The sequence below is a fragment of the Penicillium subrubescens genome (assembly GCF_028828155.1).
Source record: "Penicillium subrubescens strain IBT 31985 chromosome Unknown utg000010l_segment0_segment0, whole genome shotgun sequence".
Taxonomy (NCBI): domain Eukaryota; kingdom Fungi; phylum Ascomycota; class Eurotiomycetes; order Eurotiales; family Aspergillaceae; genus Penicillium; species Penicillium subrubescens.
Window position 1 is genome coordinate 2696489 of NW_026643160.1, and position 15556 is coordinate 2712044.

At 49.5% G+C, this 15556-nt stretch overlaps 7 protein-coding genes across 7 annotated transcripts; 3 read left to right on the top strand and 4 right to left on the bottom strand.

The window, feature by feature from the left end:
• Window positions 1-314: 314 nt before the first annotated feature.
• On the top strand, window positions 315-2304 carry N7473_012151 (MFS transporter; the record flags this gene model as incomplete). The annotated part of the gene is made up of 3 exons (XM_057158090.1): window positions 315-610; window positions 670-1579; window positions 1636-2304. The coding sequence occupies 3 exons, from the start codon at window positions 315-317 to the stop codon at window positions 2302-2304; spliced, it is 1875 nt and encodes a 624-aa protein (XP_057003940.1).
• Window positions 2305-2458: 154 nt separating this feature from the next.
• On the bottom strand, window positions 2459-4223 carry N7473_012152 (general substrate transporter; the record flags this gene model as incomplete). The annotated part of the gene is made up of 4 exons (XM_057158091.1): window positions 2459-2732; window positions 2790-3014; window positions 3094-3709; window positions 3989-4223. 4 exons carry the CDS (start codon window positions 4221-4223, stop codon window positions 2459-2461), a joined length of 1350 nt encoding a protein of 449 aa, XP_057003941.1.
• A 1188-nt stretch (window positions 4224-5411) lies between these two features.
• N7473_012153 (uncharacterized protein) lies at window positions 5412-7478 on the bottom strand (the record flags this gene model as incomplete). Its single annotated transcript, XM_057158092.1, has 2 exons — window positions 5412-5522; window positions 5604-7478. 2 exons carry the CDS (start codon window positions 7476-7478, stop codon window positions 5412-5414), a joined length of 1986 nt encoding a protein of 661 aa, XP_057003942.1.
• A 166-nt stretch (window positions 7479-7644) lies between these two features.
• On the bottom strand, window positions 7645-9172 carry N7473_012154 (GDP-Man:Man(1)GlcNAc(2)-PP-dolichol alpha-1,3-mannosyltransferase; the record flags this gene model as incomplete). Its single annotated transcript, XM_057158093.1, has 2 exons — window positions 7645-8252; window positions 8326-9172. The coding sequence occupies 2 exons, from the start codon at window positions 9170-9172 to the stop codon at window positions 7645-7647; spliced, it is 1455 nt and encodes a 484-aa protein (XP_057003943.1).
• A 685-nt stretch (window positions 9173-9857) lies between these two features.
• On the top strand, window positions 9858-11183 carry N7473_012155 (uncharacterized protein; the record flags this gene model as incomplete). Its single annotated transcript, XM_057158094.1, has 3 exons — window positions 9858-9961; window positions 10026-10372; window positions 10462-11183. The coding sequence occupies 3 exons, from the start codon at window positions 9858-9860 to the stop codon at window positions 11181-11183; spliced, it is 1173 nt and encodes a 390-aa protein (XP_057003944.1).
• A 535-nt stretch (window positions 11184-11718) lies between these two features.
• On the top strand, window positions 11719-13547 carry N7473_012156 (uncharacterized protein; the record flags this gene model as incomplete). Its single annotated transcript, XM_057158095.1, has 3 exons — window positions 11719-12275; window positions 12463-12877; window positions 12948-13547. The coding sequence occupies 3 exons, from the start codon at window positions 11719-11721 to the stop codon at window positions 13545-13547; spliced, it is 1572 nt and encodes a 523-aa protein (XP_057003945.1).
• Window positions 13548-13629: 82 nt separating this feature from the next.
• Window positions 13630-13938, bottom strand: N7473_012157 (uncharacterized protein; the record flags this gene model as incomplete). The annotated part of the gene is made up of 1 exon (XM_057158096.1): window positions 13630-13938. The coding sequence occupies one exon, from the start codon at window positions 13936-13938 to the stop codon at window positions 13630-13632; it is 309 nt and encodes a 102-aa protein (XP_057003946.1).
• Between the last annotated feature and the right edge of the window lie 1618 nt (window positions 13939-15556).

A 15556-nucleotide genomic window follows, 5' to 3' on the forward strand; every position in this document is an offset into this window, starting at 1 on the left:
ACTCCTTCCCCTCAATCCTCACTCTCTCGGCACTTACAAGCTATCTTGCATTTTCAAGCTTGTCCTACTCCATAGAATGATCCGAGCTTGAGTCCTCATTCACCATAGGGTGGAACATCAACAAACAAGCAACTGATCCACCCCGCTGACCCCAACGGCAGCCGACCATTCAAGCTCCGCCCGAAGTCACGGAGCAATCAACGGAGCAGCTGTTGGATTGAACACCCTCCAGCGACTCGCGATCATAAAGAGAATCACGTTAGGCGTTCGGATATCTATATCCGTCATATCTAGCCTGCTCATTTATAGACATCATGCCCGGCTCCAACGGCCAAACAGACCAGCATATCGATAAGCGGGACTTCGATGCCAACAGACCTCTGTTGCTGGCTTCGGACCAGGAAGGCTCGAATGAGGAGTGGAATACAGATTTAGATCGTTCTCGACCGATATCACATTATTCGCGCCGCTCGGGGGATAGCCGACGCGGTGTAGGAAGCGACGATGGGCTCTTGAGCGATGTTGTTGATGGTATTGTTGAGCGGGATCGGCAGAAAATGCACAAGGAGGTGGTGCGAGTAATAAGCTTCGCTTGGGGAGTTGTTACCTGGTATGTCTGTCCTGATTCATGCTTTGTGATGCTTGGGTGCTGACGCTCGTCTGTGTTAGTCTCGGAGCGGGAAGTATTACTGCCTTCTCGCTATACGGCCATCTCCTCCTTACTCGACTACGCTATACGCAGCTCCAGGTCAATATTGTCTCGATCGCCGCCGAGATCGCTATGTACTTGCTCGTTCCGCTGTTCGGATACCTTTGTGATCGGTACAGTCCGTCGCCGCTGGCTCTGTTCTCGGGATTTCTATTTGGTATCGGGTACCTGCTTGCTGCCTTGACATATAAAAGTGGACCTCCCGCGGACGCCGGTGGCTCTGGCTGGCCATTCTGGGTGATGATCGTGGCCTTCATCGCCATTGGAATGGGTACCAGCTGTATGTATTTGGCAGCTGTAGCAACATGCGCCAAGAACTACGGCAGGGGAAAACACAAGGGAATCATGCTGGCTATCCCCATTGCAGCATTCGGTCTCAGCGGAATGTGGCAGAGCCAAATTGGAACATATGTTCTGTACGAGAAGAACGCGGACGGCAGTCGTGGTGATGTGGATGTCTTCCGGTACTTCATGTTCCTGGCGATCCTATTGCTGGTCATTGGGATCATTGGCACAGTTGCGCTGCGCATTGTCGATGGCGATGAGGAGAAGTATATTGATGAGACCGTTGAAGAGCTGGAGCGAAGTGGATTGCTTGAAGAAAGTGAATTCTTCCGGCCGCGGAATGAGATCAGAGCTGCTGTTGAGTACGGGACTTTTGCCGATGACGATGACGACCGCTCGATAACTCTGTCCGAAGAAGAGCGCGAAGAACAAAGACGTGAGAAAGAGCGGGAAGAGGAGGAGCGTCGGAAGAAGAATTGGCTACTCAACTATGAAACCCGCGTCTTTCTTCAAGATCCCACGATGTGGTGGCTCGCTGCCGGTTTCTTCTTGGTGACGGGGCCCGGGGAATCATATATCAACAACGTAAGTCTCCCTCCATCTCCCTGCGCTGCATTCAGTCACTTATGTTGCCTATCTAGCTCGGGACTATCATTCCAACCTTGACTCCTCCTTCCTACGAGGTAGACGCCTCGCCCCCAGCTGGTCTTCCCTCAACCCACGTCACCACCGTCGCATTGACTTCAACAATCGCCCGCCTTCTCACCGGCTCTCTGTCGGACTTCTTCGCCCCTCCAGCAACACATCTCTTCCCACCTATCCCAGAGGGAGCACGCCATCGCCATCCCACTCCAACCGACAACCGCCTAACAATTTCCAGAATGGCCTTCCTCCTCCCCTCAGCCTTCCTCCTCTCACTTGGCTACCTGATTCTTTCCTCTCCCATCCCATTGCAAGAACCCGCCATCTTCCACCTCACAACAGCCCTAGTCGGCTTCGGCTACGGCAGTGCCTTCTCTCTAACCCCAATCCTTATTTCAGTGGTATGGGGCGTGGAAAACTTTGCCACGAACTGGGGCATCGTTGCTATGATGCCTGCCCTAGGCGCTGCACTTTGGGGTGTAGTCTACTCCCGTGCCTACCAGAATGCGATTGATGGGGGTGCAGGCTTTGGCTCCCCTGATGGACAGTGCCATGGCTGGAGATGTTATGGACTTTGGGCTGTGGGTTGCACTGCTAGTGTTTGGGTTGCTATCGTGGTTTGGGCGGCTGCTTGGAGGGGCTGGAAGCGGAAGGGTGTTGTCGTTTAGATCTGAGTTTTTATGCATTTTCAGATGTTGCGTTGGGATTTACGATGATGCATTTCTCGGCGATAGTCTTTTTGAGCGACAATATATTCGGGTATCTCTATGAATTCATCATTTATTATCACGGAATTTTCTGATGAATAGCTCATGACCCTGACTAGTTCTTCTGTTCATGAATACCTTCTGCTACCGTCGGTTTTCCCCCGTCTGTTTGGTCCTCGAGAGACTTCAACACGTTATCATGGGGTATATCGAACTTCCGATCAATATCTTCAAGCTCCAAACGACTGGTCTCCGGAATGAAGAAGAACCCGAATAGAATAGCTACTGCCGAGAGGGAGCCGTAAATAAATCCCAGCTTACCACCCAGATACACATGCCCAGGCGTGTCAGCAGTCTCTATGTAAGGATAAGAAAATGTCACGGCAAATCTAAGAGATCATGGTTAGTAGTCGGAAGAGACGAAATGGCAAGGGTTAAACTCATACTCGGTGACAAGCTTCACAAAATAAGCAATCTGTAAAGTCATTTCCCGCAAAGGAGACGATGGAAGCTCTGCACCGAGCACATAAACAAGAGGTGCCCAGCCAAGAGACCAACTGAAACTGTAGATTACTAGCATGGCGACGATTCCTCGCTTAGCTGCCACGTCACTCGAGTCTGCGGTTCCCAATGCACCCATTGTCATTAATGCTGCTGTCTGCATGGTCGAACTGATATGGAACATAGTTCTATCCAATCGTGGTCAGCATTTCGGTCTTATGGGCCCAAGGAAAGCTTCGGTCAATATACCTGCGTCCAACGCGGTCAATAAGTGACCCGGATATGGCAATAGCCCCAATATCAACAGCATTAGTGCCGAGCGTAACACTGAACGCGTTGATAGACTTCAATTGCTTTACAAAAAGAGTACCATACTGCGAAGCGAACGCTTGACCCGTCGCTTGCTGGAAGAAATTCGCAGTAACGACGACACACGTGCGCTGTCGATTCTGCGGCGTGAATAGATCTCGGAAGCGCTTCTTCTCCAGCTGGTGGGCAACCTTCTGAGAAATAATCTCAAACTCTTCTCTGATAGTCTCCTCGGGTGTATCCTTGGGCTTGAGTCGAGTCAAAGAGGCAAGAGCTTCGGCGTGGCGACCGCGAAGAAGGAGCCAGCGAGGAGACTCGGGCACGAACCAGATAGACCAGCTGATTATGAATGGTAAGACTAGGATGAGACCGAATGGGATTCGCCAGGCCGCATTTGAATGGATACTGGATGTTCCACGGGTGATCGAGGTGACAACGAGGCCGCCGACTTTGATGCTGAGCCAGTACAGGACCCCCATTCCTCCACGAACTTTAGCGGGGGCCAGTTCAGTCAACGTTGTTGGGATGACCGCCATTTGCATTCCCAGGTAGATGTCTTCGCAATAGGAGGTTAGTTAACAGCTGTAAGATCAATTGATCAGGGCTTTCTCACAATGCAGAGCTCTGCCAGCCTGTATTTGAGCTTCAGTTCGCGAACTTATCACTACCGAGGCACTGCCCAGAGCGTATACACTCATGATAGATATGCACATCCGTCGACCATATCTGTTGCTGATGTATCCTCCGAGAAACACACCTACAAAGCCAAATATGTCAGCAATTCATGTCCTGACCCTACCGGCTATTGCAAGGAAGCGATTCAAATATCACGCACCGATAATTTGCCCGCCAGCTTTCAGGCTATTATACAAAGACGTAAACAAAGGATGTAGTTTCCAGGCATGAGTCTTTTTGTTATAAAAGCCGAATTGTCGGTCAAATGCATCCATTGCTTGACAAGAAGCAAAGGCTTGATCGCTGAAACCATAGTTGAAAGCAGAAACGACCAGCAAGCTCGTTGAGAAAATGAGCATCGGGCTCAAAGTCCGCCTGGGAATAGTCGCGGCCATGTTGGCGACTTCATCTACTCGAATGTTAAGAAGGGGTGTGGTGGCAGGCTGGTGTCGAGTTATCAATCAAATCGATCAAATCGATCAAATCAATCAGATAAAATAAGATGGCGAAGAATGTGGAAAGCCATGTCAGCCGACAGTCTTCGCTCGGCTTGTCCACGGATCCACCGATGGGGCATAAATAGTGCTGACAGACATTGTACACGGTGTGTAATACGTAAGGGAGTTGCTAAAAATGCCAGCCCCCCTTGGGTACGATAGTGACAATACAGATCTAGCCCTGCAGCCCTACGACAGGCTAAGCTTTGCCAGGGCAAGCTTAGCCGGATGTGCGGCAAATGGCGGCCTCGCAAAACACCATCTTGCGAGCCGAGTTTCCACCAAGTTCCACATTTTCGACGAGAATACGCCGATAGGCAACAAAATTACAAAAGCACTTGAACGGAAAGGCGTAAGTCATCTCAGATCGTTTCATGGTGTTGCTTTTTACAGCATCTGGCATCCATAGTCCGGGGTGCGACTGTCAAGCATCTCGAATAGATGAAGACGACTTGGAAGCGCGTGCATGCACACAATGTAGTGTCCATCCTCCTCTTCTCAAGTCTCACTCCTTGCTAGTTGTCCAGGTCCACTGACCGGTAGACTGCCGACGAATATCGTAACCGATTGGAAAGCCGAGCCTTCCCACAGAAGGCCCAAGTACCGCAAAGCAATCTCCGAATTGTGACCGACCTGGCATCAAATAAGTCGAATAATCCCCGGGCAACCAGAATAATGTGAGCTTTTAGGCAATGCTTATTGCAGTGATCCCACCCGACGCTCGTGTCGTTGAAAGTTTTTCTGTGGAAAGCCCAAAATTGATCTATCAATACCTACAAGGCTTGCATGGTCGCTGTACAGTGCTTGGTTGAATGATGTTGCTCCCTTTTTAGGAGAACCTGGGTCTTTTACAAGCTAGCGAGGAGATATGGTTGATGGATCAGGCAAACGGTAGATAGATTTTCTGAAACATGTATGGGCTACACCACAAAGCCCGAAAGAATGTACTTGTATTTATTGCCTGCCATCAGGCGGCAAACAGAATAAAAATCCAACGACGGTGATCAAAAAATTTCAAGAACTTATTAACCCGCCTTGGTACTGTACTGTACGCATGACCCCAACTAGCATATCATCACAGACGGGCTAGACGTCCGTAGAAGTTGGGTCCAGCCCGGTGAAAACTTTGTACAATCGCTTGCTGGCAGCCGGGCCGACGCGGGCCTCAGCCAAAGCGCCATTCCTATTTGCAGATTTCTATATGTATTGACGCTCCGTTAGAAAATCGAAGAACTCCGAAAAGGGCAATGACAAGGGTTGACAAAATTTGCAACATACCTTGACATCCTCCAGCATTGTAGGTCCATGCATTTGCATACCGCGAACCAAGTCGGTGACACAAGAGTATTGTGAAGAGATACCATAGGCCATTGAGGTGGTCACTCGATTCACTTCTTGTAACATCTTGACAAAAGTATCCAGCTTATCGTCGCCAGGTTTGACCTGGCCACTTTCCATACAGAAAGCTGCATCGTGAGCCTCCATCCGTTCCTGTCGATACAGAGTCGTAGAGACGTGCTCCGTAAAGTTCTTGATCCATTCCGCTGACTCGGGGGGCGCAGCAGTGTGATGAATGAGACACGAGTGGGTCACTTGCAACGCAAGAAGGGCGTCTTCAATCGTATCGTCATCGACTGGTGGAGTGGTCTCTGGTTTGCGCTTCGGTTTCCTACCTCGACGCGGTGCTGCAGATGCCTGGGACGTAGGTGGTTCTGGTTCGAATTGAGCCCGCACCTCGGCTACGTAAGCCCGGTTGCGACTTTTGTTGTTGTTGCGCATCCAGGGTATGAGTCCTTCGATGAGGTATATAATTTTGCAGCTCGGGTAAGCGCTTTTGATCTTCAAGACATGCATATCCAATGACTCTTTTTCCTCCCCAGGTGGGTAGTCAATGACCATATCAACAAAATCTTGCGCAGGTAACAAGCAGAGCACATGCTTTTCTTCCAAAATATGAAATGCAGCCGGTTCCCAATGGCCAGCATCTGCGTTGTATCTGGCCTTCATCTTTCGCCGCCACTTGACCACGTTCGGAACTGGGCCAGTAAAGAAATGATACTCGACTTTGAGACGCTTCATGAACTCAACAGCTTGGTTGCCAACGCTACTGCCTTCGAAGGAGCTCGATATGTCCAGTATCATCTCTCCGGTAGAATCTTTCTTATCCACCTTGAGTTTATTGACTTCAGCAATGTCCGATGCCAGCTGCTTCTCCTTGGCCTTTTCCTCCTTCAGTTTTTGTTTCCGTTCCTTCTCAATCTGGCGCTCGAGTTGGCGTTCAAGGTCCCGTTGTGCTTTAGCATCAGCTCGGGCCTTTGCCCTGGCCTCTTTCTCTTCCGTAGTGAGCTTGCCTGATTTCTTCGCCGGTTGTCGTGGAGCAGGCCCGTCCACTTCATCCGAGAAGTCTCCAATCAGCGTTGCATCCATTGTGGCACCTTTACTCTTTTGAGAGCAAGATCCAGACTTGATGTTGGATCGGTTACCATTTCCCTTTGGTGCTGTACTGAGGGCAGATATTAAAGCAGCGGTCTTGCTGGAGAACCCCGACGTAGAGGCGGAAACACCCGGCCCAGAAAGGCCGAACGAATCCTCGAATTCGGCACATCCAAATGGGTCGCTGAATTCCTGTATTTCGTCCTGCTTTCCACGGCTTGAGCTTCCATTTCCCATGGGCTTCCATAGGTCATCATCGTCATCGTCGAGCGTGATTACCTCGGCTTGGGAGTGATTCGGCTTCGACCAGGTGGAGTGTTGCTTTTTGGACGGCTCTGGTGCAGATGATGTGAAAACAATGGGATCAGATTCATCGACGTCGCGTCCCAGGTACTTCTTCTGCGCCCTGGGGTTCGAGGGTGGTAGGCTAAAGTCATCGTCCGAGAAGGAGAAGAGAGATGGGCCTGGCCGTGACGATCCCTGGGCCACAGTGCTTTGTCGGACAGGTGGGCGCTTTTCGGCGCTGACTCGGCGTTTCTTAGCGGGCTTGTCCTGGAAGTCGTCGGTAAAGGTAGAGACATCGACGAAGTCGGACGAAATCAACCTCGAGTTGGCTCCGAGCCTGACCCCAGCCCGTCGCGCCGGAGCAAGCGCATGCTGCAGTCTGGATGTCTCAGGAAGGGGTGGATCTGAGGAGAGGAGGTCAATGACCTCGCGCATTTTGGATGATGCCAGTGACACGAGGGGCGCGATGCGGGAGAAACGCGACGTCACGTAGTCATGTGACCCTTATCGGATATACGAGCAGATGATTGAAGAACCAAGGTGAAAGTGAAGTAAACTATGAACAAGAAAGAAAGGGGTATTATTTTGACAATCAGATCGACTACACTCTGCGAAGCAAGAAAGCAACCAACACAGCAAGGAAAGAGCAAATGGCGACCAGCAGGGCAAATACTGGCTGCCACCCGTGGAAAGGACGCCTCTCCACCAACAACATAGTCGAGATTTCCTCTTCCAATCGATCTCCCATAGCAGTAAGTGAAAACTCCCGCTCTGCTCTTGCTTTCCCGGCAGCCGCCATCTTGGCCAATTCCTTCTGGGACATGCCGTAGAGAACTTTATCCATAACCGCGGTCCATTCCTCAACCGCGTGAGCGTCACGGAGCCAGCCCGTTTCGCCCTCAACAACAGTCTCCAATGGGCCGCCCGTATTTGAGGCCAGAACAGGCAAGCCTGCAAGCATGGCCTCCACAGGCACAATACCGAAGTGTTCATTGATTGGTGTGTATAGTAGGAGCTTTGACTGGGCAAGCAAGGTATTTTTAAAGGTCGTGGGAACGGAGAGGAGGAATAGAACATCGATATCGTCAGGGATAGAGAGTGCGGAGACTACCGTCTTCGTTGTCGCTGTCCGCAAGCCGAGGTCTTTCGCAAGATTGTCGAGTTCTTGGTGGTATTGGACATTCTCTTGAACGCGATTGTCGTAGCCACCTGGATGTAGACGTTGAATTAGTTTCCATATATTGCATGAAGATCGCACGAGGAAGAAAATGGAATGACTGACCTGCAACCACCAACCGTGTTCCCTTCCTCTTTCCCGCACCAAGACCATTGTAAGCACGAATCGCCAGACCCATATCCTTCTTTCGCTCGAAGCGATTGATGCTCAAAAATATTTTCTTTCCACCCCAAAGAGCATCTTCCGGCTCCTTTGTAGGTGTTTCCACCGCGGAACTCGTATCGACACAAGGGTAGACAACATCCACATCCCCAAGCTTCTCGGTCCCAAACACACTGTGGACCACTCCGCGTGAGAAGTTTGAGTTAGCAACAACCCTATCAGACGCACTCATCGCCCATCCCTCGAACCAGTCAAATGGAAAGCGGTAGAGAAGCTTTGCTAGTTGTAACAGCGAGCCGCCTTCGTTTCGTCGTGCAAGTAATTGATCGGGGAAATGGCAGTAGAAAAGGATTCGTTGGCGTCTGGATTTTCGGGGTCGGCCAAGGCTCTTGAGAATAGGCACACACGCCGGAAGCTGGTCCACAATGAAAATATCGTCTTGATCTTCTTCCCCAGGCGCAGACTTGTCTTTTGCTGTTGAATTGCCCCTTGATCCCAGCTCCGTCAACAGCGATGCAGTCAGGTGAAGCTGGCGCAGCGACGCCATGAGGATATGGAATCTTCCAAAGACATGGGCCGGGAATATCGTATTCCCCCGCACACGGACATCAAGTGTGCCATCGCGCGCCTCTTCGAAGCAATGCGTCTTGTCGCGGTGGGAGGTGTAGATTGTCACTCGGTGGCCTCGCTTCTGCAGGGCCAGCGCAACGTCAATGATGAGACGTTCCGCACCACCAATGCCTAAATCAGGATGGATGATGATAACATTGGAGGGCGCAAGACCCGACATAATGGGTGATTTGCTGTAAGCTTGTCTGTTGGAGTGCTTGTGTCGATAACGATAGCCCGTTAATCACATCCCGCGAAAGCTGCGATAAAGACACGTGGGTAGTACGTCATCACATGACGACCTGAAACAACTTTATTTATATTGGAACAGCTACCAGATTGGGGCTGCCAGCTTCAAATATGGGAACTATGTGTAATAAGTGTATTCATCATGAAATTTGGATCATAATACGCTCATTAGATCTTATAGATCTATGTTTTGATTCCTGCTTGAGGTATTCGAGCTCGGCCAGTCGGATCGGAGCTTGCTCTACTGTATCTACCGATGGATATAGATTGTACCGGCCTCACTTCAACATCAACATCTCAGATCTCAAGAAAGTGAATCTCAAGAAAGTGACTGTCATGCGATTCCTACTAAATTGTTTCAAATATACGAAGAGTAACACAATGTCCAGAAATAATAATCCAAAACTACGGTAACCACATCTCCCATCACCAAAATCTGGGGAAAGCAAGAGTTGTGGGGGCATCCGCCCAACCGGCTGAAATTCGACAGCCTCAGTGCCGCGTATCCGTCCGTACTAGCTCGGTCTTCTTTGTGGTCCCAAGGTCAAAACCAAATTGATTTTCCTGATCACTGCCTCTGCATATGGATTCCATATACTACCCATATAGCCACCTCCATGGAGGAAGAAAACGGGTTTCAGATATATAACGAAGGTGCTGCTCCTGAGCGCGCAGTTCAAGCCCTGGTCACACAAAATGAGCTACCTCCGCCAACCCAAATGTAAGTTCTTATAAAGGCTGTACATAGCCAACTTTGACTGGGAAAAACTAACCTATCAACCTAGGCGTCAAGCCATGATAGTCGGAGCAGGCTTCATAGTCATGTTCATGGCATCTGCAATCATCTTCGCCTACGGTGTATACCAAGTTATCTATGAAGAAATGGCCAAACAACCTCGAACGCCATTTACAGGGACATCATCGTCAATTATCAGCTTGATTGGAACGCTTTCCATAACCGTCATGTCCATGGGCGGGCCTTTCGCCATGACCTGGGCCAAGTTATACGGTCCACAACCAGTCATCATGTCGGGCGGTATTGTATTCGGACTAAATTGCATCCTCGCCAGTCTAAGCGAATATGTCTGGCAATTCGCCCTGACACAAGGCGTGCTTGTCGGTATGGGCACCTGTATGGCCTACGTCCCGACAATGTCTGTTGCACCAACATGGTTCGACAACCGTCGAGGTCTGGCCTGGGCATCGTAATTTCAGGCTCAGCATGTGGCGGAATGATCTGGCCACCCGTCCTGCGGGCTATAAGCTCTCATATTGGATTCCGGAATGCGCTGCGTATCTCTGGTTGCCTTGTTATTCCTCTGGCCGGCTTTACTTTGCGTTGGGAGCCCAACTTCAACACCAAGGTTCGAGGACAGACGGCTGGAATTTCCAGGAAGACTGGCTGGGTCAATGTTCCACTGGTCAATTGGCGGGTAGCTCAGTCCAAGACGTTTGTCTTGCAGGCTCTAGGTTGCTTCCTACAGTCATCTGGATATGCCACGCCACCTTTCTTCTACGCGGCCTTCGCGCGATCCCTTGGGTATAGTGAGAGCATGGTGGACAACTTCATTACTATCAGCAATGCGGCTAATTTTGTTTCTCATATCGTCATTGGATACATGGCTGACAAGTACGGTCGGTTGAATGTTCTCTTCTTGACAACTAGTCTGAGCTCGATTGCTGTCTTTGCGGTCTGGCTTCCTGCCACTTACGCGAATACCGCTATCTCTGGAACAGCCGCAGATGTGCTGTTAATTCTGTTTGCTATACTATATGGCTGCTTTGGCAGCGCATATATCTCGCTTTTCCCAGCTAGTCTGATTGAGTTGTTCGGCGTGCAATATTTTACATCAGTGAACGGAGCGTTGTATCTCATTCGAGGAGTGGGTGCATTGCTCGGAACACCTTTGACTGGACTATTGTTACCTGGACAGTCTGCATAGTCTGATCCATTCAATTATGAAAAAGCAACTATAACTGTCGGGGTGCTGCTCTTCGCTGCAAGTGCAGCGACTCTGTGGGTCAGAATTGAGGGCGCGGCTGGAAAGACTTGGACGTGGAAGTTATAGGCCACGAATCTCTAAAATCCATGATTCGTTGGCCAAGACTCAATGTCTACAGTCTCCTTAAACCTCGTATATCCCAATTCTGAACCGGCCGAATACATAATGTCCACTTCCCTCATCACATAGCGTGAGGAGGCCCGCCTTGGCAACCCTCTATACTTTCTAGATTTGGATTGATTACATGTCCTCAGTATCGATCACCCTATACCCCCACTTATTCCGTCATCACGTAAAATGTAAAAATCCGATCATGATCAGTTTTGCATTAAATGCTTCGTAATTTTGAGAAAGAAAGCATAGCCGGGATCACATGGGTGCCGATCGATCCGGTAATACTACGGTCTTTTGTCCAATATCTTCTTCTCTCTCCTGTCTCACATTCCACTCTTAATTTCAGATTCAATCTCGCACAATGGCGAATCCAGCCTCAATAGAGGATCATTCACGCAAACATGAGGTGTCACCAGTTTTGCCCGATCAATCGCAGTCGCAAAAACAACCGCCAATTACCCGAGCCGAGGCATCACCAATTGAAGCTCTTAACCTCGAATCCAACTTGGACACCGAACCGAACTACCCAAAAGGGACTGAATTTTGGTTCACTATCCTCGCAGTCTGCGTGATACTGGTCCTGGGAGGCCTCGATGTCAACATTGTCGCGACCGCTGTGCCCAGCATCACTGATCACTTCCACACGGTTGCTGATGTCGGGTGGTACTCATCTGCCTTTCGACTCTGCACATGCGCGTTCCAATTTGGGTTTGCCAAGCTGTATCAGCTCTTCTCCATTAAAGCGGTCTTTTTGATGAGTGTTGCTATCTTCCTTGTCGGCTCTTTGCTCTGTGCCACGGCGGCTTCGTCCATGATGTTCGTTCTCGGGAGAGCAGTAACCGGCCTCGGGTTTGCGGGCAATTTGGCGGGGTGTTTCGCGGTCGCCGTGCAACTTATACCACTAGATAAGCGACCAATGTATGTCGGTTTAATGACATGCGTTGAATCTCTTGCAATAATTGCCGCGCCTATAGTGGGCGGTGCATTGACGCAGTCTGCGGGTTGGAGATGGTGTTTCTGGTATGTCTCTATTGTTGCAGGCTTGGTTCAGGCTGGCTTCTATTGACCCCACAACTAAGGTGGCCTCACACTAACCGATAATCAGGATCAACCTTCCAATTGGTGCTATTAGTCTAGCGGCCCTGGTCTTTCTTTTATCAGACCCCCCAAACCGTCGAGAGGACAACCTCACACTTGCCCAGAAGATTAGAGCGCTGGATCTAGTCAGCAATTTCTTGTTCATCCCGTCTCTAACTGCGCTCTTCATCGCGCTGTCCTGGGCGGGAACAAAGTACCCCTGGTCGGACGCGAAAGTTATTGGGTTATTTGTTGTATTTGGCGTGTTACTGATCGTCTTTTTCCTTAATCAGTATCGACGCGGGGAGTCTGCGGCGCTCCCTTTTCGCGTTATTAAAAGCCGAAATGTCATCGCCGGCTTTATCTTCACAACTTGTACTAACTCAATGACGAACGTCTTGGAGTGGTACTTACCAACATATTATCAAGTCGTTCAATCCCGGGTAAGTCCCAGGTAGGACGGCCAGTCCGTGACTACGAAAAAGAAGTACTAATCATGTTATATTCGGTTAGACCCCTAGCGAGAGCGGATTTCTGATGATTCCAATCCTAGCTGGAATGATGCTCGGACTTTTCCTTCACGGCATCGGCACCTCCACGTTCGGGTATTATGCCCCCTTCATGATCTTTGGCTCTATATGCATGCCGATTGCCGCCGGCTTGATGACCACTTACAGTCCCGACATATCTCTTGCGAAGATCATCTTCTATTCGGGATTTGCAGGCTTCGGCGGTGGTATCGGCTTTCAAGGCTCCCAAACCGCGGTGCAGGCAACATTAAGTGCTGCAGATGTCAACCTTGGCATCGGGGTCATCTTGTTCGGGCAGAGTATGGGACCAGCGGTGTTTATCGCTATTGCCCAGGTGATATTTACGAATGAGTTATCGTCGAGTTTAAGGGACATTGTACCTGGCCTGACCCCGGCGGATATTGCGTACCATGGACTCGGTGATATCAAGAAGATTGTCCCCGTGCAGCGGTGGGATGAGGCCGTGATTGGGATCGATCGGAGCTTGGTTCGGACCTGGTACCTGACTGTCGCACTAGCTTGCACAACAATTGTAGGAAGTCTCTTGATCGAATGGCGCTCAGTTAAACAAAAGCAGTCGTGAAGGGAGAGCATTCATTTGAATTGCGTCGTCTCGACATCTAAACTCTAATTAGAGCCGCTGCCGGCCTCTCTGGTTCCCTACCCTAACTCTTCTTCTCGAGGGTATTCCCTTCAGGCTCACTTCCTTCCGGTGACTCAGCCATCGCCTCCTCCCAGTTCTCGATACGTTGCCCATTTTCATCATAGAAGTGAGGATGTTGCAAATCAGAAAAGAAGGGCCGTGGTCCTTTATCGATGCTGCTCATATCCACATACTGTTGAGCCACCCTTTCGTCCATACGCTCATCCCTCTGCATAAAATAAACCTTCCCCTTCTGAGTAATATATTGAATTGGCCGCTCCATGAACATAGCCTTTGGAATGCATATAAGCAACGGCCTGCGTAAGTCCATATGATAGTGCTCGAGCAACTTCGAGAGGAAATAGGCGACTAAAGGATATCTCTCTCAAGTTGCATTGTGCTGGGGCACTGTGTAGCACGTATGCTCTCCATTAGGCCCTCGTACTTTAAACTCATCTAGGAGCACAGGTATTGAGCCACGCCCAGGATATACTAGCGAAGAGCTTGGAATAGGAGTAGATAGAGCCCTGAGAACGTTTGTCTCGCGCGGAGGAGCATTGCTGCGTTGATCTTGACGGCAACGTATCGCTGTAGATGAGAGTCTCGGGCAAGCCATACGGTCGAATACCCTCCAAAGCCAAGTTTGTCTACAATGTGGTATCGGTCATGTAGCACGTCCCCGATCATGACGGGATGATAGCCCCCGGGCTGGTATTATTCAAGAACTTCTGCGTTATTGATCCAATTGTACTCGATACGATTGTTATCGGCCTTTGTGGAGCCAAAGCGTCCAAAGGGGCCGAACTCAAGTTTGGCACGGCGCCAAGGGGTTGTGAAAAAAGAAAAACGACGACGAGACGAGACCTGTGATGTAAAAAAGCGGACAGAACTAGTAGAGCGTGTCATGGTACGTTTGGGGTGATTGTGAAAAGAGATGATCAAGTCATGTACGGAAGGGGGCCTGCGAAAGATTACAAGGCTGTCTTGGTGGCTTTGTCACTAACATGGGTGTAGCTCCCAGCTACTCCTCCAACCTTCGGCTCCATTCTACATTTTCTTCGTTACTGACAATGCCTCAAAGCCTACCGCATCCATGTTTGGAAGAACAATTTTTCGAATTCTTCATTTATTCAACTAAGTCAGGGGACTGCGGTAGCTAGGTCCAGCGGAAGAGGCCAGTAGAAATGAACACGATGAATTATAGAAAACAAAATGACCATCGAGGGCAGCAATATATAGACAGAAGGGACAGAACAAGGATGAATATCCATTGAAATGACATCATGAAAACCTCCACCGTGGCTATAGAACGAGGGAACCGTTTAAGCACTAGCACTATTCAATCTAGAGACATCCATCAGAGAGAAGAAAATGTACAATTGAGAAAATCCAGACGCGACTTTAGAATCTACCAGTCATAAAAGAACGAGGGTTGTCGTTGTTGTTGCGAGCTCACAAGAAGATAACCACAAAAAAATAGAAATATGTAAAAAGGAAGAAGAAAAAAAGGGGTGGGTTGAAAAGAGAAAGAAAACCGTGTATCGATAAAGTCAAACACTGGTTTACTATGTATGGAACAGGGCAGAAAAAAAGGGCAGAGGAGGTATCGAAGAAATAGAAATCGACGATGAAAGGAACAGCAGAGCAGGGACGTGTCATAATACAGGGAATTGGTGAGGAGGGTGTTTGCTGGATGGGAGGTAGAGTAGTGAGGCAGGGGTGGCGGTGGGTAGGGCAGGGCAGGGCATAAAACGGGTCACAGGAAATCGGATCGAAGGGTAAAAAAAATCAAAAAAAATGGGAAAAGGGTATGAAACAAGTAGAAGCAAAGAAGAAGAAAGTGTACATATCCAGAGTGAAAGAGCGGTAATGACAGGCGTAAATGTTAAAACACAACACGCTTTTGGAGGGGACGAGTATGTGAAAGATGGTAGGTAGGCTGGTTCATC